The sequence below is a fragment of the Mytilus galloprovincialis genome, chromosome 9 (genome assembly GCF_965363235.1).
Source record: "Mytilus galloprovincialis chromosome 9, xbMytGall1.hap1.1, whole genome shotgun sequence".
In the NCBI taxonomy this organism is placed as follows: domain Eukaryota; kingdom Metazoa; phylum Mollusca; class Bivalvia; order Mytilida; family Mytilidae; genus Mytilus; species Mytilus galloprovincialis.
In genome coordinates this window covers 60,694,983-60,721,148 of record NC_134846.1, presented here as the reverse complement: position 1 = coordinate 60,721,148, position 26,166 = coordinate 60,694,983, and the positions used below count along the sequence as shown (strand labels likewise).

The 26,166-nt window shown below is 31.1% G+C and overlaps 2 protein-coding genes across 6 annotated transcripts in view; both read left to right on the top strand.

The window, feature by feature from the left end:
• Positions 1 to 15,218, top strand: part of LOC143045506 (uncharacterized) — a 55,244-nt gene extending 40,026 nt beyond the window's left edge. For all 5 annotated transcript variants that reach the window (XM_076218060.1, XM_076218062.1, XM_076218064.1 and 2 more), the window contains exons 7-11: positions 3,551 to 3,658; positions 5,147 to 5,178; positions 5,760 to 5,883; positions 8,024 to 8,098; positions 10,016 to 15,218. In XM_076218060.1, the coding sequence (XP_076074175.1) occupies positions 3,551 to 3,658; positions 5,147 to 5,178; positions 5,760 to 5,883; positions 8,024 to 8,098; positions 10,016 to 10,164 (488 nt within the window). In that variant the 3' untranslated portion in view covers positions 10,165 to 15,218. The remainder of the gene's footprint in view (positions 1 to 3,550; positions 3,659 to 5,146; positions 5,179 to 5,759; positions 5,884 to 8,023; positions 8,099 to 10,015) is intronic.
• Positions 1 to 26,166, top strand: part of LOC143045505 (uncharacterized) — a 70,786-nt gene that overhangs the window by 21,675 nt on the left and 22,945 nt on the right. Inside the window, exon 2 of the mRNA XM_076218059.1 lies at positions 24,536 to 24,656. Coding sequence (XP_076074174.1) covers positions 24,546 to 24,656 — 111 coding nt within the window. The 5' untranslated portion in view covers positions 24,536 to 24,545. The remainder of the gene's footprint in view (positions 1 to 24,535; positions 24,657 to 26,166) is intronic.

The following is a 26,166-nucleotide window of genomic DNA, read 5'->3' as shown; positions in this document are numbered from 1 at the left end:
GTGATTTGATTGCCAAAAAGACTTCTCTTGACAAGAGACCAGGCATCACGGTCATAAAACTTTCCAGCATGAATTTTGTACTCAGACTCGAAAATCAACCAATCAAATTGTTGGATTTCATGTTTCGAGCATGATTTTTGTGCTCCGAGCACTGAGCAAAATTGTGTGCCTTCAAGGCCAGTTGACACAGAAATTAATAACTATAGGACACCGTACGGTCTTTAGTTTAAACATATTTTATTTGCTGAATTAAAGCAAAATGAGTAAGACACAAGTAAATCATACTGATAAAGTCTTCTAATACAATATAAAATAACAATAATAGTATAATATAATGGACATGCATGTTAAACAAAAAGTTTATAGAGTATAATACAAGCTATCAAGTAAAGTAGATTGGTAGAAAGAAAAGAAAAAGAAAAAAAGAAAAAAGTTTGAAACGTCTTATAATTCTGTGATGTTGATGATAATGATGATGTTGCTTTGAAGGAATCAATAACGCTTTATGAGGGTACAAGAAATCTGTTTGATCTTTTGATGAAATTTGGAACATGTTTAAAAATTTGAATATTTTGTTTGTTAAAAAACTCCATGTGTCCAAATTAATATTTTGTATCTAAAGCAACGTTTTCGACAAGCCAGTTAAGATTATTGAATAAGGTTTTTCTACATGAAGTGTATTTTGGACAAACGAACATTCTCAATATCTAACACACATTTACAAGAAGGATCATTTATAATATTTAATTTAGCTTATGTTTGAAAATGATCAGAAAAGAACTTAAAATACCTACGTCATCATATGCTTAAACCTTTATACGGTTTTGTATTATAGAACGACTCGTTAAAAAATGATACCAACGGACTAACAGACCAACGGGCCAAAATATACAGAGTTCTCCGAAATGTCATTACGTATTTGATAAATGAATACTTCTTAATATTCTTATGATACAGAATACTGTTCATAAGAATTACAGTTCTTAACACTACAGACGTAAGAGCATGCACATCAAAATATTATAAATGATAATGAACTGAATGATACTGTATATGAAGATGAGGAGAAATGTAATTTGTTGAACAAATATTTTAGTATGATTTCAAAACTAGGTGAAGATCATGTTGATTTGCCCGAATTTGATACAAAAACTAATAGTAAGTTTTCAGATATCCAAGTAAATATAAAAGAAATAATATATATTATTCAGATATTAGATCCAAACAAAGCATCTGGTCCTGATGTGATCAGTCATAAGATGCTAAAGCTGTGTTCAGAAAGGTAGCAGTTCCGCTCTATATTATATTTAATAAATCCTTAAGAGAGGGGATATACCTAACTAGTTGGAAGATAGCAAATCTGATACCCATTTTCAAAAAGGGAGATTCCTCTTTGTCATCAAATTATAGACCGATATCCTTAATTAGTTGTGTAGGAAAAGTTATGGAAAGAGTTGTGTTTAAGCACTTATAAAATCATTTAAAAGCTAATAAATTAATTTATGAGTATCAATCAGGATTTCTCCCTAAAAATGCAACTGTTCATCAACTCTTAGAAATATATAATTGCATATTAAACTCCTTGAGAAGAAAAAGATATAAACTGTTTTGTATTCTGTGACGTCTCTAAAGCTTTCGACAAAGTTTGGCATAGGGGTCTTATATGTCAAATGAAAGCTTATGGTGTTGACGGAAACGTATTGAATTGGTTTCAGGATTGTCTACACGACAGACAACAGAGAGTAGTATTAAATAACTCGTCTTCTTCCTTCTGTAATGTCTCAGCTGGTGTTCCCCAGGAATCAGTTCTGGGCCCTCTTCTCTTTCATTTGTCTTTGTCTTATATATTTATGATATTGCTGATAAGCTTACTTCACTGTGTCGGCTATTTGCTGACGACACATAATTCAATTATTCTGGTAACGACGGAGAACAGACAAAATCTGTTATCGATCGCGACTTGAAAGAGCTGGACGTTGGCTGATGTCATTTAACCCAGATAAAACCGAAATTATGATTTTTTCAAATATTGAGACTCCAGACCTTAGTTTTTCCTTAAATGGTAAAAATATACCTTTAAGTACATCTCATAAGCACCTGGGAGTTAATTTCAGTAGTGACGCAAAATGGAACAATCATATTGAAAGTATAATTATAAGTGTAAAGAAACACTTAAATGTTTTACGTAAACTTAAATACCGATTATCTCGAAATAATTTAGAAAAACTATACTTAGTTTATATTCGACCCATTTTTGAATATGCCACGGAAGTGTGGGATAACTGTGGAATAGGCTACTCACATAAATTAGAAAATTTGCAATTAGAGGCCGCAAGAATAGTAACAGGTCTACCAATATTTACAAAAACTGAAACTTTATATTCTGAAGTTGGCTGGGAATCTCTTTTTGAAAGAAGAAGGAGAAGAAAATTACAAATGTTTTATAACATGAACAAAAAGCATGCACCATAATATCTATTTAATCTTGTACCTCCCTGTGTACAAAGTACAACCAACTACCCGTTGCGAAATGGTCATGATATTATTGTTCCATTTTGTAGACTTTCCCTTACTACTGAATCGTTTATTCCCTCTACTATACGTGAATGGAATAAACTTGATCCAAAAATTCGCAGTGTCGACTCTATTTCTAAATTTAAGAAAAAATAAAAAACAATTGTCTATTATGTAAAATTGAAACGTGTTATTTGTACGGCCCAAGGAAGTTAAATATTATCTTAACGCAATTGCGATGTTCCGCTTCATTCTTAAACAATGACCTATTTAGAGCTAATATTATAGATGATCCTTCTTGCCATTGTGGGTCCACTATTGAGGATGTCTACCATTACTTCTTCGTTTGCCCAAAATACACCTTGTGGAGAAAAACCTTATTCCGTAACCTGAACTGGCTATCTGAAAACTTTGTTTTAGATACAAAACTATTAATTTGCGGACACTTGAAACTTTCGAACGAACAAAATATTCAAATCTTCAAACATGTTCAAATTTTCATAAAAAGGTCAAACAGATTTCTAATGCCTTGATAGAGCGTTATTATTACTGACACGGAACGTCATAGTTGTCATCAATTCACAAGTCATCGTCACAGAATTATACGACTTTCAAACTTTCTTTTTCTCTTTTTACTTTATCTCCTCTTTATTCACCTATGAAAGCTAGTATTATATTGTATAAACTGTTTGTTTTATATGCATGTTCATTATATTATACTATTAATGTAACTTTGTATTGTATTATGGAGAAGGCTTCATAAGTATGATTTACTTGTGTCTAATCCATTTTGCTTCAATTCAGCAAATAAAATATGTTTAAACTAAGAGCATACAGGATTTTTATTGTTTATCAAATATTAATACATTTTTATATTTCTTTTTACCACCTGTAACATGTGATTGAAACATACAGTTTTTATATATTCCAAGTTATATAAATTGAGGTTTACTCTTTAAATGAAATATTATTTGATAAACTAGTAAGGAACTATAGCTAATGTGTCATGTTCAAAACGATTTCATTTTAATTACAGGCACTAAATGCAGAGATTCAAAGCACTGCCCGTGCCAAAACAATGGACAGTGTGAGACATGTCCTCCGCGAGGGCATCCAAACGAAAACAAGTGTATCTGTCCACTGGGTAGGTAAACTGTTAAACAGATAGTTACTTGCTATAAACCCAAGAAGGTTTTTTTCATAAGGTCTACGACAATGAGTTTTAAAGACGGACGAAATACACAAGTCAAACTCATAGACAGCGCCATGGCAAGAAATCAAACAACAATAGTACAGAAGACGCAACATAGAAAACTAAAGACTAAGCAACACTAACCACACCAAAAACTTGGAGTGATCTCATGTGTTCCGGAAGGGTAAGCATATCGCATACCGCATAGTCAACTATGAAAGGCTTAAAAAAAAAGAAAACTTACGGCCGATTTATGTACAAAACAAGGATCGAAAAACAAATATGATAAACAACAATCAACGACAACCAATGAATTAAAAACTCCCTACTTTAGACAGTCACATACAGGAGTATATATAAAATTTAATAAGCAAGAACAACTGCATTTTCTTGCTTTTTAAATTCAATTTCAGCATGATTCATAAATTGGGTCATAATTTGTCTTTTTTTATGCACACGTAGTATCGAATTGGGCATTAAGTTTTACCCTTGTGTGTCTGTAAGGTCGTACGTATGTCTCAAAATTGGTTTACTTTCTATAACTTTAGTTGCCCTAACCAAATCTTAAAAAACTTACACACAGTACTCAAAACCACAAATAATGGCAACAGTAGTATACTGGTGTTCAAAAGTCATAAAAAGATTGAGAGAAAACAAATCCGGGTTACAAACTTAAACCGAGGGAAACATATCAACTATAAGTGGAAACAAAAGAAACAACAAGAACACTGTAGTGCAACAAACACAAAGACAGACATACATATAAACAGATCAAGTTTCAATTTTGGTGGCGTTCCTTTTACCGTTTTAAAGTTTACAAATGGAAAAAAATCGGAATGTGTCGTTTACGTATTCTTACTTTAGTTTGTGTCAACCAAATGTTATGAATTTTATACACAATGCTTATTACCGTAAAACACAGATCAAGTTAAAAGTTTGGTGGCATCACTTCTACCATTCTAGAGTTTTGCCCCTTTACAAACGGAAAATTTGCTGAAATATTCTTTTCTATTTTCTAACTTTAGGTGTTTCGAACAATGTTATGAAACTTTAGCACTATGCTTATGACCACTAAACACAAATCAAAGAGGAATTTTAGAGGTGTTCTTTTACTTGGCTAAAGTAATGGACCTTCACAAGAAGAATCATTCGTTTCAGTTCTCTAACTTTAGTTTGCTGTAACGTAATGTTATGAAACTTATACACATACTTTTTACCACAAATCTCAGATAAATTACACATTTGGTTAGCGTCACTTTTACAGTTCTTCAATTATGTCCCTTTATATGCAGGCGGGAGCATCATCTGTGTCCAATGATCATAGTCCCTTTATTTTCTCATGGTTTTAAATAGGCGTTGATATTATTTATTGAAGACAAATCGTTTGAGTGTCTTTTATTTATCACATTTATTTATCTTATCTTTGAATTACTTTTTCAGGCACGCAGGGGAAATATTGCACGAAAATAAATGTAAGTAAATTAACTAAGGTTTTAATATTTTTTCAATTTTCTGTCAAAATTGAGACGGAAATAAGATAAGAAAAAGGCTCTATAAATTCACAACAACATGTAATTGGTCTTAGTCTATTAAATTACTGAAAGAAGAGCGTACACACGTAGATAAATATTAAACATATATATAACAAGAAAACAGTTGTTATATTTGAAGCTATTTAAATTATGTGAATTTTTATATTATAACTGCAGAAACTATGCAAACGAGTGAATCTAATAATTATATTCTTTGAATAGTAAGAAAATAAAATTTCCTATCTGCTCTATATTTTTTACAAATACTGTGCTCGAACGAATTTCTGGAGCTTCTTAATTTTGAGACTTTCTTAAGTATGATAATGCACTTTTTATCTTCGCGAATATGTAACATGATTGTATTACCTTTCCTATTTAACTTTTTCACGAAAATTTGAAAATCGGTTAATTAAATCCACGCGAAGCAGGCAATAAAAGGCTAAACGCGAAAATAATTTGAAAAACAAGAGTGTTTACCTTTTCTTGTTTTTATATAGATTGTCTTTTTCATTTATTTTTAGAAAAGAAAGTGCAATCTGGTATTTGAATCAGGCATTTTTGAGTCCTATGCTATGTGTAATAACAGTAACAACAACATTTGTTTGGTCAAATATGACGGGAAGACTTTCAAATGTGATTTGTCTGGTAAGTCGACAAACTTAAATAATGCAGATGTTTTGATTATATATTCTCTATCAACACTCCAGATTAAAGTAATGTACCAAAAGATAAGTGTTGTCAAACATTTGTAGCCACCGTTGCACTTTATAAATTTTGTTGGCAATTATATTAAATACAGAAAAGAACTTCGGTTGATTAACTTTATAAAGTTTTGTTTTCATTTCTTTAAAATTTATTTTAAACTTTCCGGCTTTTCCCTTTTTTTCTTCACTTTGTGATGATTGTTTAGCTTATCGCATGTACAATGTAGTTTATATTTCTTAATTGTTTCGATGTACGCGTTTTTTTAAGAATTTCGATGGACGCTTTGACAGTTTTACAAAAGGGATATAGATTTTTTTCAAAATTTATGTAAATTTTGTTTTGCTTGGGAAGTATGATTCCGCTTATTACAACGACATTCACATTGGTATTTATCCTCCATCTGTGAAATATATGGTATTTCGATGATTTCTTTTAAAAGTTAAGAAAAGATACAAAGGAAAGTTTTAACATTCAAACTCCTTTTTCAACCGACTTTTATAATTTGTTCTTGAACTGTTACACCACTGTCCCAGGTTAAGGGAGGGTTTATGGCCAATAAACTAGTTTAACCACGCAACTTTTTCGATTAGCATGTCCAGGATCAGAAGCCTGTTGCTGTGTTTCATATGTTTCTCGTTCACTTTTTTGTTTATAAATTAGGCTGTTTTCTCGTTTGAATTGTTTTACATATGTAATTTCGGCGACATGTACATCTGACTGTGTGGTTTGAGTTTTTGTCATTGTTGAAGACCGTACAGTGGTCTGTTGTTGTTTATTTCTGTGTCATTTGATCGCTTGTGGAGAGTTGTCTCATTTTCTGTGTCATTTAAACGCTGATGGAAAGTTGTCTCATTTTCTGTGTCATTTGAGCGTGGTTGAGAGTTGTCTCATTGTCTTTGTCATTTGATCTCTTGTGGAGAGTTGTCTCATTGGCAATCAAATAAAAAAAAATTGACAACGCCATGACAAAAAAAAAGGATAAAAAGATAAACAGCAGTTTCAAAATAAAAAAAAATGAAAACTGATCAACACGAACCCACTTAAACTGGTGGTATCTATCTTAAACTATCAAGCTTCAAAGACAAGGAATTCATATAAGTAGAATTGATAGTTTTTGCTGTCTTTCAATATCTAAAGACATTTTTTGATATGATATAATACTTTATTTATAGTATTTTGTATGAACCTGTGCTTTTTTTCTATGATACCATTATTAATCTACTTATATCGGATCTTTCGTCAAGGGATTTTGGTCTCGACATTTCCTGATTAAATAAATGTAGTCGATATGCGTCGTTAGCTTTGATGCAGCTACGCACACAATCAATCCCTGAAGGAACCACCACCTTGTACCTTAAATTTTGATAACTGCATGATTACACTATATACTTTGAATGTTTATAGTAAAACTTTGTTTCGTACAAAAGGCTCCCTTTGGCATTGTCTGTTCTTGTCTCTTTAGTTCAGTTGTTCATAAATTTATTTTGAAGTAAATTATTGGCTTCCAAATATATTGATGAAAGTTATCCAGAAATATTGTCCCTCAAACATAAACAAGTTTCCCTTTAGATTCATTTGGTCTTATTTCAATCGGACTTAGTATAATTTTATCAGGGGTTTTTCTTGCCTTGATTTGCATTATTTACTGATTGATGAGATTTGAAAAAAGAGTTATACTTCTATTGTCTGTAATTCGGCTTTCTGTTTTAATTTGTAAATTGATTTTGTAAGTGCAAATGTTTACAAGACAATCTTGTTAGTCTGTGTGTTCAATTTAAACGCGGTACACCTGTGATTTAACAAATACGATAGCTTGCTCTTATCTAGAATGTGTGTTCCGGTCAGAATCACGACTCTTCAATGAAATGCAGTAAATTTGTTAAGATTTTACTGCGGTGAACCAAACACTTCATATAAGTGTAGACATGTGTTTTTTAATATAAGATGTTATAAGGCATGATACAATTCGATGTACAATGCAATGAAAAAAAGATCCGAAAACAAAAGGGAGATTTTGTTAAGATCTGTTTCCCTTCATATAAATGATAAAAGTACAATATATGAATGTTTTATTTTGTAGAATTATCAGAACATCAACGAAACTGTTCTGATATTGCTGTTGAACATGGACGGAACGCCTTCCAGGTAGACATAGGTATGAAATATCTTTTCTACATGTAATTATTGTTTTTTCAAATGTTGTGCTGTACACCCCTGTCTCAGGTTGACGAACAATTGAGCACAAACATAATTGTCATTAGTTATCAAAGGTACCAGGATTATAATTTAGTACGCCAGACTCGCGTTTCGTCTACATCTTAAGACTCATCAGTGACGCTCATATCAAAATATTTTTAAAGCCAAACAAGTACAAAGTTGAAGAGCGTTGAGATTCAAAATTCCAAAAAGTTGTGCCAAATACGGCTAAGGTAAATCTATGCCTGGGATAAGAAAATCCTTAGTTTTTCGAAAAATTTAAAGCTTTGTAAACAGTAAATTTATAAAAATGTCCACGTTATTGATATTCATGTCAACACCGAAATGTTGACTACTGGGCTGGTGATACCCTCGGGGACGAAACGTCCACCAGCAGTGGCATCGACCCAGTGGTGTAAATAGTTATCAAAGGTACCAGGATTATAATTAGTACGCCAGACGCGCGTTTCGTCTACATAAGACTCATATGTGTTTATGCCGAATACGGTCCTTTATTGAGCAATACAAAGGCTTTAATCCTAATTTCATTATATCAACATGTATTCAAAAAATAAAGTACCAGAATAAAATGTACAACACCCGCTGTGGTAGAAAATATCGTCTATAACAACAAGTTTTATTCAGACCTGTTGCTGGTTCATTTTTATGTGTCACATTTTGTCTCCTTTGGGCATATTATAGCTTGTCTAACGAAAGTACCTGCATTTCTCATCAAAATTCCAACATAAACAACTTCACTATTCAAGAAGGTAACATTTTAAGACAATGACAAATCTATCTTTCTCTCCTTTGGTCTATTCATAAAAAAAAGTACGATGACAATTTCCCGTCTTTAAAATGGATATCTAAACTTCACACAGCATTGCTGAAACAAATTTAATGTCACAAATCTACCCGGATATAGATTCAAATTTATACAACCCGTAGAGCTAAGACAACTTTCCTCAGACAAGCGTTAAGGTGTAGTTCATCATCTTTTCCTCGATAATGACACAACTTGACATAGAATATATAACAAAGGTGAAGGTTACCACTTTCAATTTGCCAACTTTTGAACAGTAAATATTTCGAGTTGTTAATAGAAAAGTTTATAGTGATTCTGCGGTTTACATGTTATATTCTATGCATTTCTCTGTGCTGAGTGTTCTTGTGTTTGTTTGTACTGTATGTATCCCTCTCACGGAATGTTGTCATTTTAACGATATTTTAAGAGTTCCTATTGTTACTTTGTTTTTTTCTCTTTTAGTTGATGTGTTTCCTTCTGTCTAGTTTTTAACCCTCGTTAGTGTTCTCTCAATCGATTTGTTACTTATAAACACAGGTTTACTATTGTTTACTGTTGCCCTTCTTTTTTTAACATTACTATATAAGCGGAAGATTTGGCGAGCCATAAAACCAGTTTCAACCTTCCCTCTTATTTAAATGTCTTGTACCAAATCAGGAATATGGCAGTTGGTATAGCTGGTTTCTATGTAAGTTGGCGTTTGTCTTTGCTTTCCTTCAGTGTTCCTGTTGTTTCTTTGTTTTCATCATTATTACACTTGATGTTTTTCTTTCGGTTTTAGTTTGTAACACGAGTTTGTTTTCTCTCTATCGATTTATGATATTTTAATATCGGTATACAACTGTTGTCTTTATTTATCATTGAAAAGTCGGTGACTAAACAAAGGGGTTGTTTGCATTGAAATAAAAAAAAAATATGCCACTGCTGTGCGTGTGCATGTTCTGGAATACTTATGGGTAAAAGGGATACTTTTTTGTATTATCGTAGGTTAGTGCTACATGTTTTTGTTCTTACAGAAAAAAAAATCTTTATATTATTGTAGGTAGTTGTAATATTTTTTTTTACTTACAGAAAATCCAGAAAAACAGAAGAATTCAGTGGTGTTCCCCGCAAAAGCAATATTAATTGTTTGTATTATCCTTACTGTCGGTGTCCTCGTCATTGTACTGGTATATATTTGGCGTAGAAGAAATTCGAGTTTACAACCAGAAAGTGTATGACGGGGACGAATTTGTATTTTATGTGTAATTTGCTATTAAAATACAGTCTTAGCTTGACAATTGAGAAGCTAAAAATAACTCATTCCATGGCCATTAGATAGAAGAACACACTTCCAATTGTTTTAAGGATGGCACAATTATCTCATATCAGTATTAACAAAATAAGTTCAAACCATACTTATCGTTTGGTTTGGAAATGTCAGATCTACAAGGAAAAGAAGCTATAATGTATAAGTGACGTTTGAATTGCCTTTTGGTGATAATATAATTACATTTAAAGCTTTACATGGAATTTCATGAACGTCATCTGGATAAAAGAGCTAATCAAGGTACAATTTGTGAAATTGTCAATGGGACGGCAATTGTGAAATAATATCAAAGACATTGTGCTGAAATTTTAAATTCAAAATTGTCGTTTTCCAAGTGTACGAGAGGACATACACGATATTTTTCCAGTCAGGTAGTAAGAAGTATTTACATTGTAATTGTTATGAGAAAAATTGTATGACATATAATATTTGTGTCTCAGTCACAGATGTGGTGAGACAAACTGTTAATATTATCCGTCCTTATTGTGTCTGTTACAGAAGTGTTATAACAACAGTGTGTTCATTGCTCACATAGGAAAAGAATATGTCTGCTATATGAAATGCATACACTGTGTTTTCATGAACCGATTTCCTTTTTTGGGGGCAATATATATAGCGGGACCTGATCTTATTTCTCCTTAACATGATGCAACACGTTTTTGCGGTTTTCATTTGAATGAAATAGAATTCAGTCGTTTACAGGGTTTTATTAATTGTCAGGGTTCCCTAAAGCAAAATATTTTTTTTTCTTAATTTGTACATATCGATAGGTTGTCAACAATAAATCCTGTATAACGTTTATCTGTAAACAAATACAAATCTGAAAAATAGCTTCATACGACATGTATCAATTTTAGGCAGATTGGATTAATGCACTTTAAAAAATGGAAAACGTGAATGCATATTTTTTAAGACATAACCTAATATTAATGGTTGCTTGTTTTTGACTGTATCAAAAATTCACATTCAACTAAATTAAGAGAAAAAACGCATATGATTTCAATTTTTAATATTGTAGTAGATAAAGAATAATGAAATAAACATCTTAATCGATCTCTATGTACATGTATTAAGATAGTAGTACATCTTGAAAAATGTATGTATAATTTATAAAATGATATATAAGAAAGTAAAATAATAAATATATCGAACTCCAAGGAAAATTCAAAACGGAAAGTCCGTAATCAAAGGCAAAGTGAAAAGCTTAAACACATCAATCGCATGAAACCACATGAATGGTGTTTCATTGCACACAAAATGTTGGTTATTTTTATTGTTAAACAGTGTCTTTATTAGACAATAGATAAAAAAAAAATAGAACACATTTCTTACCATTAACATGATTAAAACACACTATTTCAATGAAACGTGTAAACTGTGTGTAGGACTTTAGAAATAGGAAATGATAATCACTGTCTTTTTAATTTTCCTCTTTGTTGGCTAAGCGAATCTACAAAGGGTCGGTAACGAAATGTTGTTCGCTTTGTAAGTTAATATGTCACTATAGTTTAATAAAAAAACTCAGTTAATAATTTTATTTTAAATAAACTGATACAGAAATATATTTTTTACAGCTTGCAATAAAATATCTCTTGACATAAACATAAATCGCATGCATTTATCTGCTTAAAAATCGATTTGAACTTATACTTTACTGAAGATTCATTTCTAATGAATCAAAATAGAAACTTTTTCTGTTTGCTTATGGCAGTCATTTTTTAATAATTTTGTTTTTCTACATTCATTTGTTATGTTCAGATGTATAAATTATTTTTTCGTCTTTCATGCTGCAAGTTTTATTGAAATCAGACGCGTATTGTGTTTATATCAACATCAACAACAAATATCTGAAAGAAGGGTTTTATTTGCCTTCACGAAAACTGTCTGTCCGTTAACCTTATCAAAGGTAAATTCCAAAACTTTAAGGCAATGTGTTGCATTCTGATTTTGATCTTTTACCTGTACGTAAACTATTTTTTTTTTTCAGAAAATATTATTTTTTTTTGAGTGTTTATTGTTAAATTTGAACCAGCCAGCAATGCCACATTATAATATAATTGCTGCCATTCATTTGTTTAACTACGGGTATGTCATTGATATTCCAATTATTGCAAGTGGACTTTTTACCTTTACATTTTCAAATATTGGAGTGGAACATAGCTCGGGTTGATTTCCACTTCAATCGTCAAAATTTTCTCTCTATTTGGGGTATGGATTTTTAAAAACAATAAATCTGTATCCAATGAGAAGATAACGCGCTCATATAATAACTCTTGATAAACGTTTATTTTAAATTGAGTGTATTTCTTCAAGTTGATACGTATACGCTGCTGGAATGTTGTTATATAGAAGTAGACAGTTCTGAAATCATCACTTTTGTCCTAAAATTTTGTTCTCAATCGACATTCATTATCAATTTCTAGATGTAAGTTAAGATATGAAGGTGTTATATCCTTTATTTCAACAATTTGGGGAAGGGGCCTGGGTGGCAAAATTATCTTAGTAGTGTTACTATTGTAATCACTAATCAGTCAACACTGAGGTTGTGAGTTCGAATCCCGCTCGTGCGGGTGCACTTGACTCCAATCTTAATTGACTAGGATTGTCTGTTTTTCAATCGAAGGTCGGTGACTTTCTCCGGGCACTCCGGTTTCCCCCACCAATTAAAACTGGCCGCTAGAAAATAGCCTAAAAGTGGCGCTTAACAAAGGCACTAATACACCAACAATCAATCAAGCAATCTAACACGTTGGGATAGATGCGTGCATAGTTACCAAAAATTGAAAAGTTAGTAAGAAGACAACGTCTTTATAGCAAAAGTTATTGTTGTGGAAAGTGATACCTTCGTTTCATTCATACTTAGAAGCTCTTGTATGAAACCATCCTCTATTAAAAAAGAAATAGGAAATATTAAAACATATACTAAAGTATCGTTACAAAAAGTTGTTTGTTTAACTCAAAGACGACATTGGTCCGGTTTTCATTGGATTTATTTCAAATAACTAGGTAGCCCTTATCAATTTTCTAATCGAAGTTTATCATCCCTAAGACCTCGACTTCTAATCGACGCAAATGTTTGCTTCTAGTAAATAGTGTAATATTTACAGGACAATTACGTAACAATAGTTAGTCTATTCGTTTATGACTTTTTATTGACTTCAACATTATTGATAAAAGATATTATTCGAATAGTTTTATTGCTTTACTCACAAAAATCATCTTTTTTCTTTCTTTACGTTTAATGTTCAACAATAGAACTTCCCCTTATGCAATTCATGATTAAACACATTTTGTATTGACTTAAGTCAGCTGATATGGGACTCTTTATTTCTAAATAATTTTATTTTGGATGAAACGCGTCTTCTGATTGGCTGACGTCGTTTTGTTTATCATATCATAGACACAATTTTGTAATGTAACCATGACGTCATTAACGGGTTTTTTTTCATGATTTACGCTGGTTTAAATGGAATTTAGAATTGAATTATAAGAAATAACTGTAATATTTTGTCAATCTATTCGAAATAACATAAAAAATTATGTGCACACTGTTAGATAACCCACTACCCGCGTTATTTAGTGTGCACCACATTTTTTATGTTATTTCTTTATAGACAGAAAAAATATTACAGTCATTCCTTAATTGAAAAAATGCTTATTCCTAAGCCGCCATGCCATATTGTGTGTTTGAATAATTAAATGATATAAACAACATAAAACACAGCATTTTTTTTTTATGTTTTTACGTTATTCACAATAGAAACAAGTGAACACAATTCTAACATTCATATTAGTCGTTTTTATCTCCTATTATAAAGAGTGTCCATTTATATTATTACCTAAAGCTTTAGCTTCTTCTGTATTACACATTTCAATCTTAAGTATTTTAGTCTTAATTTGTGTGTGCTTTTTTGTTGGATTTCTGTAAATAAAACATATGTCTTGAAATTGAACCTGTAAAAGTAGCTTCTTTTCAAAAACAATAGACCTTAGTTTTCAACGCTACCACCCCTCCCCAAAAACAAATACAACTTATAACGTAATCATGACCAGATTTGTCGTTTATTCCATTCCATAAATGTTTTCCAAGTTATTGAGATTGATATATATTATCAACTATATGTTTCGTAAAAATTTATATAATTCGTTTTTTATCTCACTTATCATAATCATTTATAGAATAATTCCAGAAAAAAATCTGAATTCAGATGCGGTAAGAAGAAAATTTGACAATATCTTTAAGGTAAATGCTGTGCATTTATGTATGGTAAATAGCGAAAGGATAAAAAACATGCAAGGAATGTTGATGTCATACAGTAGGATAAAAGGTTGAATATGTATTATTTTTGCACAAACAATTGATGGTTTATTCAGCATTTTCCTCAAACTCTCACTGTGAACAAAACGGGGACCAATGCAGTTTTGGAATGTTGAATGTTTGAATAAAAGCTATTAATGTTTCTCTTCCATTTTGTTATTTTGATAACACAAACGTCATTGTTCATTCTGTTTTAGTAAATGTGGCTATCAAATGTACTATCCCTTAACAACCTCCTGATCAATGCAAGTATATATGTTTATTTAGTTGTAAAGGATTTATGGTTGAAATGTTGGTTAACTTAAAATCGAACATAGCTTGTAGCGTTTGAACAATCTTTGATTGTTTGATTGTGATTTTAAAATATATACTAATCATGAAGTAATATGTGTTTGATTGTATATATGATCTCCAGTTATGTAACTTTTGATTATAAATAAATGTTTGACAATTATCTTTTTAGAATGTGCAATATCTGATTGTGTAAAGTACGCTATGTGATATACAATTGTTAATAGGGTTCAAGTTTAATTGTAAATACCAACAAATATATTGTTTATTAAAATCGTTGTAATATATGATATCTTTATTGTAATTATTTGATTTTAATAGATGTAGATAAAAAAATAAAACATGTTGAAATCAAAGCTGTATTTGTTATTATTGATACAAATCCGTCCACAAGCATTGCGGCTATTCATATGTCACATCCTATACATCCTAGATAAAATAAGCAAACTGCACACGACATTGCAATAAAATCATCAAATAATTTATCGATTAGCTTTGTACGTAACCTTAACAGTGTATGAGATATAGGCTTAATTTTATTAATCTTAGTGTGCTTTCTATACAATCTATTCTACTAAAAGAAGGAAATGTAGGTTTTTTTATTTTTGATTATAATTCAACGAGCCAACGTTGTATACAAAGATTTACTAAAATTTGTGATATGGCCTATATACTGTTCTTCGAAAAAATTACAAAAGGATCTAGTTTCATATGTATATGTCATGTGAACTAACATTGGCTATACTTATCTAGTAAAGGGAAACCAATGAAAGGGGATTGTGAAAATATCAAAATGTTTGAGAAATCAAATTCTATTGTTTTGCGTGAATAACGCAAATTGGACTGTTATGTAGTTAAACAGTCATAATACAGCTTTAGAAATAATATTAGTTACATGTACCGTCCATATCTATTGTGTACAACTAAAGTGACTAAAATATTGGGTTACATTTACCTTTTATGTAGTAATTGTTGTAAATTAAAATTACACAAACTCCTAAAACTATCAAATACTATAATGCTTTGTATGCAGAATTAATTAAATACATATCTTCTTTCCTGTCTTATCACAAAAGCAATTCCATTTATCAGTGTATATACAGTAAATTTTTACTGTATATGCTATTAATAAAGGCAACACTAGTATACCGATGTGCAATAGTCATACATCGTTTACGCAAAAAACAAATCCGGGTAACAAACGAAACCTGAGGTCAACAGCTCAACTATAAGAGGTAAACAACGAATTAACAGAAACAATATCCTTTTTTGAATGCAAATACCGTAATATTAATCTCTACTTATCTGTTACTTTGTTTTTGCACTAAAGGAAAATTATACATCAAGGTATTCGGAGTTTAGTATGACGTCCATTATCACTGTACTATTATGCATATTTTAGGGGCCAGCTGAAGGACACCTACGGGTGCGGGAATTCTCGCTACATTGAAGACCCATTGGTTGCCTTCGGCTGTTGTTTGCTCTATGGTCGGGTGGTTGTCGCTTTGACATATTCACCATTTCCTTTCTCAATTTTATTGATATTCAAATACTAGAGTATCGGAATTAATATGTTCGTAATTGTGTTAATATTTCTCAAAAATGTATTTGTAGACAAACGGTCCTACATTCTGTCGATATTTATATTTTGGTTTTGTACACGGTATTTTTTTTTTTTTTTTTTTCATTCTTTTCTCAAATTGCTTATTGCGTCTTTATACAAACTTCAGTGGATTAGGACTAGTTGATTTTATTCATGGAAACGGGGTTAATCAGTAGTTCTTGTTGGCTTTTAGACCAAATTACTACTTGATTTTTTATTAGTTTGGTTGGGGTTTACTAAGTTTACTACACCCGGTGTATATTTTGATAAATATTGTGTCTACGGCTATGGTGATTCTCCAGGCCAAATTGACAGTCCAAAACCTAAAATAAACGAAGCCTAAAAAATACAAACCAGGACAAGGAAAATCGAATAAAATACTGTTATTTAAATGAATTGCAACCTAAGGTTTTCAAAGCCCTGTGCTATTTTTATTTTATTTAGTTTTAAATTGTAACGATTGCCCATTCAGTGTCAATTTTACAACGTGTTTTATACCTTGTGTACCTTGAATTTATCGATTATTACTATATATATACGGAATGAATAGACAAAAATGTGTCATTGCCAGCTAGTAGGCTATCTAAGGTAAATTATGTATAATTTCGGAATTATAAAAGCTTAGAGCCTTAAATGAGGAGCATGATTTGTAATAACAAAATAAACTAGTTCAGGTATCTTGACTGTTCATATAAATATGGAAAATACACACAGAAATGAAATTCTTCGGCATTTTTGTATATCATTTTTTGTCATTGATCGTAGGCAGAAACTCTTTACAAGACTTAAAATATTTCAATCCCTTATGGGTGGATTTAGCATACATTAATTAAATACAAAAATAAGTAAGCAAGCTTTCTGTGCTTCTTTGGTGAATTTTTGATTGTTTTTATTATGATTAAGAATGTGACACGGTGATGACTGACGTACCCCTATTTTGCCAATTTTACCCATTATGTCTGTTTTGTTCACGCATCGTTGTCAATATAATGAAAGTTGATGCGACTGTCATACAAGTGAGATGTTTTGCGCTATAAAACCAGGTTCAATCCACCGTTTTCTATAGAAAACAAATGCCTGTACCCAGTCGGCAATATGACAGTTTTGTCCATTCGTTTGATGTGTTCTATCTTTTGATTTTGCCATTTGATTAGGGACTTTCCATTTTGAATTTTCCTCAGAGTTCAGTATTTTTAGTGATTTTACTATTCAACAATATATTCTTCTGGTATTTTTTAGATATAACGGTTGCAAGTAATGAAAAATGTAGTTGTGGCAAAATCGTATTTTTAATTACATAAGATGAACAAATATTTTACTGTATCGTTTTTTAAATCACACAATTTTCTTCTGTCTTGTTCTAATAAAGAAATGATAGGACAACAATTCATTTTTGTTCTGAAACAAATTCTAACTTGCATAATTATTTATAAATCAAGAAACTTTTTAAAATCACAATTTCTTATTATCTTCTTTATCCCATCGTAAACTTCTTCTAAAAATATTCAAAAGACTATTAGTTACATACTGTGCTAGTTACTTAATACCATTTATATGAGTCAGTAAATTCAACCATATGGGTTGAGAGCTAAGCTCGAATCCCCATATGGAATTTACTGACCCCGTATATATAGTATCAGGTTACTAGCACAATATGAAACGAATTTTACTTACCGACTATCCAAACATGCGGTATTTAGACTAGTGGCCTATTATAGTGATCAAATCGTCAATGCCGTTTGTATTAAAAACCTACTTACATTGTTCTATACAAAAACAAATGCCAACAGTAACAACTTTTTCGCTTGAAATGTGGTTTAATAATTTATTTCAATCGTTTTTCGACTGTTGAAACCTTTCAGATTATCCACCAAAACGTATTGTTTTAAGAAATGAACCTACCACCACTAATAATCGTATATTGAAATATTGTAAGATAAAGTTTCTTACACAGATATGAAAAATAGGGATACTAGTTGATATACAGATACACAAGTATGAAAAGTCTCTTGTGATTATTAAAAGTATCAGCGATTTTTAGTTTCAAGTGAATATCTTCTGATATATCGTTCTTTCCTTTAGTCGATATTTATGTTGCTTTATCAAATAGAAAAGTATAATAAATATTACGAACTCTGAGGTAAATTTATAAAAGGGAAGTCCGAAAAAAACTGAATAAAAACTATCAAATTTCTGACTCGGTACAGACCTTTTCCAAAGAAAATAGTGCGTTGAAACTAGTTTTATAGCTAGTAAAACCTCCCAGTTGTATGACAGTCGTATAATCAATTGTTTCACTTTTTGATCATCTACCTCATTGTTTATGATAAGTAATAAAAAACAACAGATACTAACTTATTAATTATCTGACTTGGTCATTTTTAGACAAATAATTATCAACTATTTATTCCGTTTTGTTGATATTTACTATTCCATTGAACGTTTAATTGTTCTGAGAATAGAGGTGACATTATCTTGAATTGCACCTGGTCCACGTTGATACATGTAGTCGTTTTATCTTATTTACCTTATTTATCATATGCATTGTCATTACCAGGAAGTAGTTATCTTTTTACCACTGCACAATAGAATATGATTCATTGAACAACCGTTTTCTTAATGAGAAAATTGCAAGGTTTGCAATCTATATGGTAACCTTTACTGTATTAGGATAATGTTTTTTTGGATACTTTTAATTCCGGAAAAATAATAGCAGTAAGTAAAAAGTATTTAATGTTTAGTGTCAAAAAGACAACTAAGTTGTTCAACCTTGTAACTATGTTAATTCAGTAGTAATCTAATATTGCAAATCAGATGCATGTACTGAAGTTCAATGGCATATTTAGATTATGCACCAAGTTCAAGTGAGTTAATGTAATTTTGTTTACAAAAATGACAAACTTTTTATTTGTATAAGTTTTGAAATTTCCTAAACTAGCCGAGTAAGGCTTGATTCTCCACCTTCCATCCTTGTTCATCGTACATACTTGGACACCATCAAAAGGTAGTTTTCTTTATTTTAGAGATCTAGAATGGCGAAAATAGCATTACTGTTCTACCCTTTTGTTCCCCAACTGATGAACCACATAATCATGTTTGAAACATAAAACTTGCAGACCTTTGTATGCACAAACATAGTTCCATGACATATTTTATAAGTATAGTCATTTGATTATTATGATTTGTCTCATGTCACATATAGATACACAATTACAAGTAGAAATCATAAAATTTTACGATAAAAAATTATGGTAAGTTAAATGTATACTGAAACGTTATGTTTTTGAGTGAAATGAGCTGGAAAATATCTGAATTGTCGTATTTATAAAACAATTTCAACCCGGGATTCTACTCTACAATGTTGGCAACGTAATATTACAGTTATAATACAAACCATAGATATACATAGTGTCATATTTTATGTCAATATGTAAAGAGGTTCTCAACATACTGATAACCGAAAATATTTGATAGATATCGATTACATGTACAAACTTTATGTACATTTATATTTGTGCATAATTACAACTGTTACACACTATAAGTTAGCGCACTGTCCTGTATCGCAGTATGCTACAACTGAGGACATTGGGTTAAAATGTATAACATTGTTTTGCTTACACACGATCTTAAATCCATATGTCTTATTTATTGAAACTTTGCCCTATGTTTTTTTTATAAGGATAAACAATGTTTTCATGCAAATATGACAAATTATAAGAGTCAAAAATCATCATTAACAGGCAACAAGTATCATAAAAAGTCTGCTAATTGTTTTTTAGTATATTTTTGTAGATTGTGTATAACTGAATATATTGTTTCGAAATATGTTGCTTACATATGTATTTGATAGCAGTCTGAACAAAAAACATACCAAAAACGGAAGAGGTTAATTTCGTTTTCAATTTTCGTTCTGCTTATGAAATAAATAAAAGTAAGAATCAAAGAATTTTTCTTGTTTGATTTTAAGAAAATTAAAAACGAAAAGAGAAAATATCCGTGTTGGGATCATCAAAGACACATGAACGGACTCAAACCTGATCTTACCAAATGCAAGACTGTATCAATCAACGGAACAAATGAAAAGTAAATAAAATGATACACAACGCAGAACTAGCATCTTTATCTCAAGCCCTCCTTGTATTATTTGTGAAGTTGACGACGTTGACACAGAATATTTATCGTTCTTCCTTTCGTCAATATCGCTCTGCTCAGTACTAGAAAATTTTATCTCTCAGATTTAACGAATAAATTGTCTATGAGAAACTCTGTGATACTGATTACGTGTTCTTTGGTGTGGCATGTTTTAATATCGATTGGGGTTCATTTTTAACCCACCTGACCCAAAAGATTTTCTCATCTGCAGTCGTCAGTTAACTTTTACAAAAAATCTTCTCTGAATCTACTGGACAAAAGTAAACCAAACTTTATGTAAAGCATCCTTATGGTATCTTATTAAAACAATGTATCCGATTACACCCGTCCATCAACCAAGATGGCCGCCACAGCTTAATAAACATGGAGGTAAATGCAGTTTTTGGCTTATATATCTGAAACTCGGGCATTTAGAGCAATCTGACATGGGGTAAATATGTTCATCAGGTCAAGACCTATCTGTCCTGATATTTGCAGACACAACAAACAACTCGTTTATGTTTTGCTTATTTAAAGGAAATTTTGCAGTTTTTGGTTATTATCTTGAATATTATAATAGATAATAATAGACTGTAGATAAACCAAGATGAAAATAGAATATTGGTATGAGATGCAGTTTCTTTGTCTATATTCTCTTATGCCTAAGCTTTTAGAGCAAATATGAGGATTAGTAAATGTTTTCATCAGGTCAAGATCTATCTGCCATGAAATTTTCAACATGATCAAAATTATCAGTTGACCCCCTTCCGGAGTTATGGCCCGTAAGAGTCCTTTTTTTTTTTTACAAAATAGAGAAATTTGTCATGAATTAAATTCTTGTCTATAATATGTGTCCTTTATTTAATATGCACATAGAACAAAATGAGCGATAGAGCCTGTAGGTGATAACTATATGGCTAACAGTAGTTAAAAACAACACATTTGCAGCTTATGGTAGTCTTTTTGGGATTATTTCTTTAAAGATGTGTTTTTAATTTTCTATGTGGCATGGTTGTTTAAAGGGTAGAAAACTTAAAGGGTTTGAAGGGATTTTTTTAGGAAGGACCTAGATTAAAAGTTTTCTTAAACTGATCATAAAATACACATATGGCTACAGTAGTAATCAGTATCATAGTTTAAATGATATCCCTCTTTCACTGCAAACAAAATGTTAGTTAATCTAATAGACATTTCCTTGAAACAATATGCAGGTGAACTGACTTTTATAAAATAATATAATTTTAGAAAAAAAATATATATATATTCCCAGACAATATAACAAAATAATGAGATATTAAAATCATTTTTTAGATTGTCAGACTAGGTATTGTATGATGTTACATCGACTAATTTTGTTATATTCGATTCCGATCGTATAGTTACTTCAAGAAAGAATACATTTTGATAAAAGAAAAAATACGATTATTTATGTCCGGTATCTAAAAAAACTCATCATAGATACCTGAACTAAATTTTATATATACGCCAGACGCGCGTTTCGTCTCAAAAAGACTCATCAGTGACACTCGAATCCAAAAAAGGAAAAAATGCCAAATAAAGTTCGAAGTAGAAGAGCATTGAGGAAAATTCCTAAATGAACCCACACAAAAAGTCCTTAGAAAGCCTAAATTATTGACTCGGATATAGGGCTGGGGCAATAACTTGACTGTTAAGTTTATTTTGTTTGGTAATTTACTTTTGGCGTAGATAGGTTCTTATACATCCCACCATTGTGTTATTGTGCTAATGTAAGTTTTTGTATTCTTGTTTTTCATTTTTGCTTACGTGCTTTGTCCATATTTAGTTTGTTTCTTTTTTTGACATTTTGACATGTTATGTCTGTTTGTTTTGAATTGTATGCGATTGTCATACAAGTGAGAAGTTTAGCTAGCTTTAAAAACAGGTTGTGTTCAATTAGTTAAACGTGTTTGAGCTTTTTTTTTGCCATCCGAAAAGGAACTTTCCATTTTGAATTTTCCTTAGAGTTTGGTATTCTTTTTTACTTCCCTTTGAAAGTGTACTTTTCTTTGATTTTATGCTCGTTTTAATCTAATTTGTTTTTTATTTATTTTGTTTTAGTCGACAAATAATAACATGATTTCTTTTGATTTTTACTAGATTCTTGCAGCAGTATCATATTGTTTTTTTAGTCTTTCTTGGAATAATTGATTTATTCTTAACGTATTTCTTGTCTGAGGAAATGTTTAGGATATTAACTCTCCCAAACATTTTACAATTACAACATATTGTAGTTGTTTATCACATATCTCTGTCCAGTTCCCTGTGGTTTACTTTTGTTGTAAGGAAAGTAGTTGAGGCCTTGATCTATAAAATTGAGAATGGAAAAGGGGAATGTGTCAAAGAGACAACAACCCGACCATAGACAAAACAACATCAGAAGTTCACCAACAGGTCTTCAATGTAGCGAAAAATTCACGCACCCGGAGGCGTCCTTCAACTCGCCTTTAAACAAATATATACTAGTTCAGTGATAATGAACGCCATACTAAACTCCAAATTGTACACAAGAAACTAAAATTAAAATAATACAAGACTAACAAAGGCCAAAGGCTCCTGACTTGGGACAGGCGCAAAAATGCGGCGGGGTTAGTCATGTTTATGAGATCTCAACCCTCCCCCAATACCTCTAGCCAATGTAGAAAAGTAAACGCATAACAATACGCACATTAAAATTCAGTTCAAAAGAATTCCAAGTCTGATGTCAGAAGATGTAACAAAAGAAAATAAATAAAATGACAATAATACATAAATAACAACAGACTACAAGAAGTTAACTGACATGCCAGCTCCAGACTTCAATTAAACTGATTGAAAGATTATGATTTCATCATATGAATATCAGACACAATCCTTTCCGTTAGGGGTTTAGTATCATACCATCATAACATATATGAGAAGAACATAACCCGTGTCATGCCAACAACTGTTTAAAAACAAATGTGTTTAGTTCCGATGCAAAGACCCTATAAGTGAAACAATATTAACGGCAAAATATGTAATCTTTAATGACCTGACAACAGTATCGTAACTATATCCCTTCCTAATAAATCTATTTAAAGGTTTTGTTAGTTTCTGAGGTGAATACGGACATTTTTGTTCTTTATAAAGAATATTTCCATAAAAAAAATTGGATGTGAAATACCTGAACGTATAAGAAGTCTGCATGTTGAGCTATATTTACGTATAGTAAATGTTTTGACTAGTTTGTGATATCGAAAACCCTGGTGTAATATTTTTTTCAGTAATACATAAATTTCGCTCGTTAAAATCTAAAACATTGTTACATACACGAGCGAATCGTACAAGTTGAGATATATAAACACCGTAAGATGGTGACAAGGGAAAGTCACCATCTAAAAATGGACAATTAACGATAGAAAATGAAAAATCATCTCTTTTATTATAACTTTTAGTATTAAGCTTTCCAGCAGTGATATAGATATCAAGATCGAGGAAAGGGCAGTGGTCATTGTTAGTATTAGCTTTATTTAAAGTAAGTTCAACAGGATAAATTTCTTTAGTATACATACTGAAGTCGTCCTTATTGAGAGCCAAAATAGCATTCAAATATCTAAAAGTATTATTAAATTTGTTTATCAGATGTTGTTTCGATGGGTCTTTGCTGATTTTTGTCATAAATTGTAACTCATAGAAGTACAAAAACAGATCCGCAATAAGTGGTGAAACAGTTAATCCCCATTGGAATTCCGGTAACCTGACGATATACGGAATCTCCAAAGTGAACAAAAACGTTATCTAGTAAAAATTCAAGGGCAGATATAGTATCAAAGCATGTCCAATTGATATAGTTTTTTTGTTTATTGCTACTAAAAAATTAAATAAAAGAGTTTGAACACATAGTCCTGTGCCTATATGGATACCCTAGATATTTATAGATATATTTGTTTTCTTCAGAAAATGAAGAATGGCTGAAACAAAAACACAAAGAGATGATAACATTATAGGAGATGAGGCGACTGCTTTTCGTGTAACAGATCCCGAAGATAGATCCCGTTATGATGATAATCATTCAAAGGTAAAGATTATATTATCCGTACCATATTAGTTGATAGATTGATTTTTGGTGTTTAACGCTACTTTCAGTACTATTTTTTTATTGTCGGAGTAAGCCAAAGTACCGAAAGAGACAATCTAAACAGACAAAAATGGCCTTCCTAGTCATTTAAGATTAGAGACCTGCCAATTTTGATCCTCGTTTTCACAACTTCAGTGTTGACAGGCTATTAATGAATATCTGAAGTACTTAGACAAATCGGCCCCGTTGCATATTGATGTAGGGTCATATTGTAAAGTTCAAATCTCAAGTACATACACGTATATGGTGGGTTAGTATTTTTCATTTTAAAATTACTTTTTAATGCGTTTTTTTTTGTAGTCCCAAAGGATATAGAATGTGTTGAGAAGTTAAGAAAACAACAGTGAAATCATTTCCTTTAGGGAAAAAAAATATTTTCGAGGGTCTACCCCTGAAAAAAAATCAACTGTCTTCATGCTATAGGTGGAAGTATGAAGCAACGTAATTATTTTTGCATGCCTTATCTTAGAAGACTTTCGATAATATGACTTACGACTTAACATGTCTATAGACAATCCTTGTATATCGCCTAGTCCTAAAATAGTTTTGTTGATATGCCTCCAGAGTGAGTATAAAAACCTGAAACCAATTAACCAACTCCGAAATATAACTTTAATAATTTAAAAGTAAACAATTGCACCTAATATTTATATTTTAGAATTCATACTGATGGCGTTTTGAAACCGGTGTTTTTATATTGTAAGCGATTCATGACTTATATAACATTGCACCTACATACAATGAATACTAGTAAATAATATTACTAATAATCCCTGATTGAAAACTAAATACCAGTATAAATGAAACAGATACAAACACTTTTTCTTTTTAGCTAAACGTAGAATCATCAATCCATGAATTACCATTTAATATGGTTTTTTATCTTAATTACGGAAAATTGTAAACACAAAAATAAATGCATAAGGATGACTTTTAAAAATATAACATTGTGTAAATACAGGGAAAACTGAGTTGTATAATCAAAATGATTAAACAAAGGCGTAAGGCTGATATTTTGTAAAAATAAAAACTGCATGCTATGAACGGTTTATCAAAACACAACAATATGTAGAAGCAAGAGATATGTAGGAGTCATCATACGTCTTAAATAAAAATATAACGGTGTAGACGTTATACGGTGTAGACGTTATTTCAATTTAGAACAGTTGTGAATGAATTCCATATGGACTCCCACCTGAAACCTTAAACGATGTGAACAAAAGTAAACAAATACAAAATCTTACATAATTAAAACTTAGGAAAAAGATAAAAACACACAAAGACAAGTAAAATACTTAATAAGAATTATAATAGAAAAGAATAATTATACGACAGATACTGAAGACTAGTTCAAAGTACTGAACACATTATACGGTAAATTATGGAGAGAAAAATTCGTTTCTCTATTTTTTGTGCTATTTTTACATTTCCTGATCGGTGTCAAAATCTT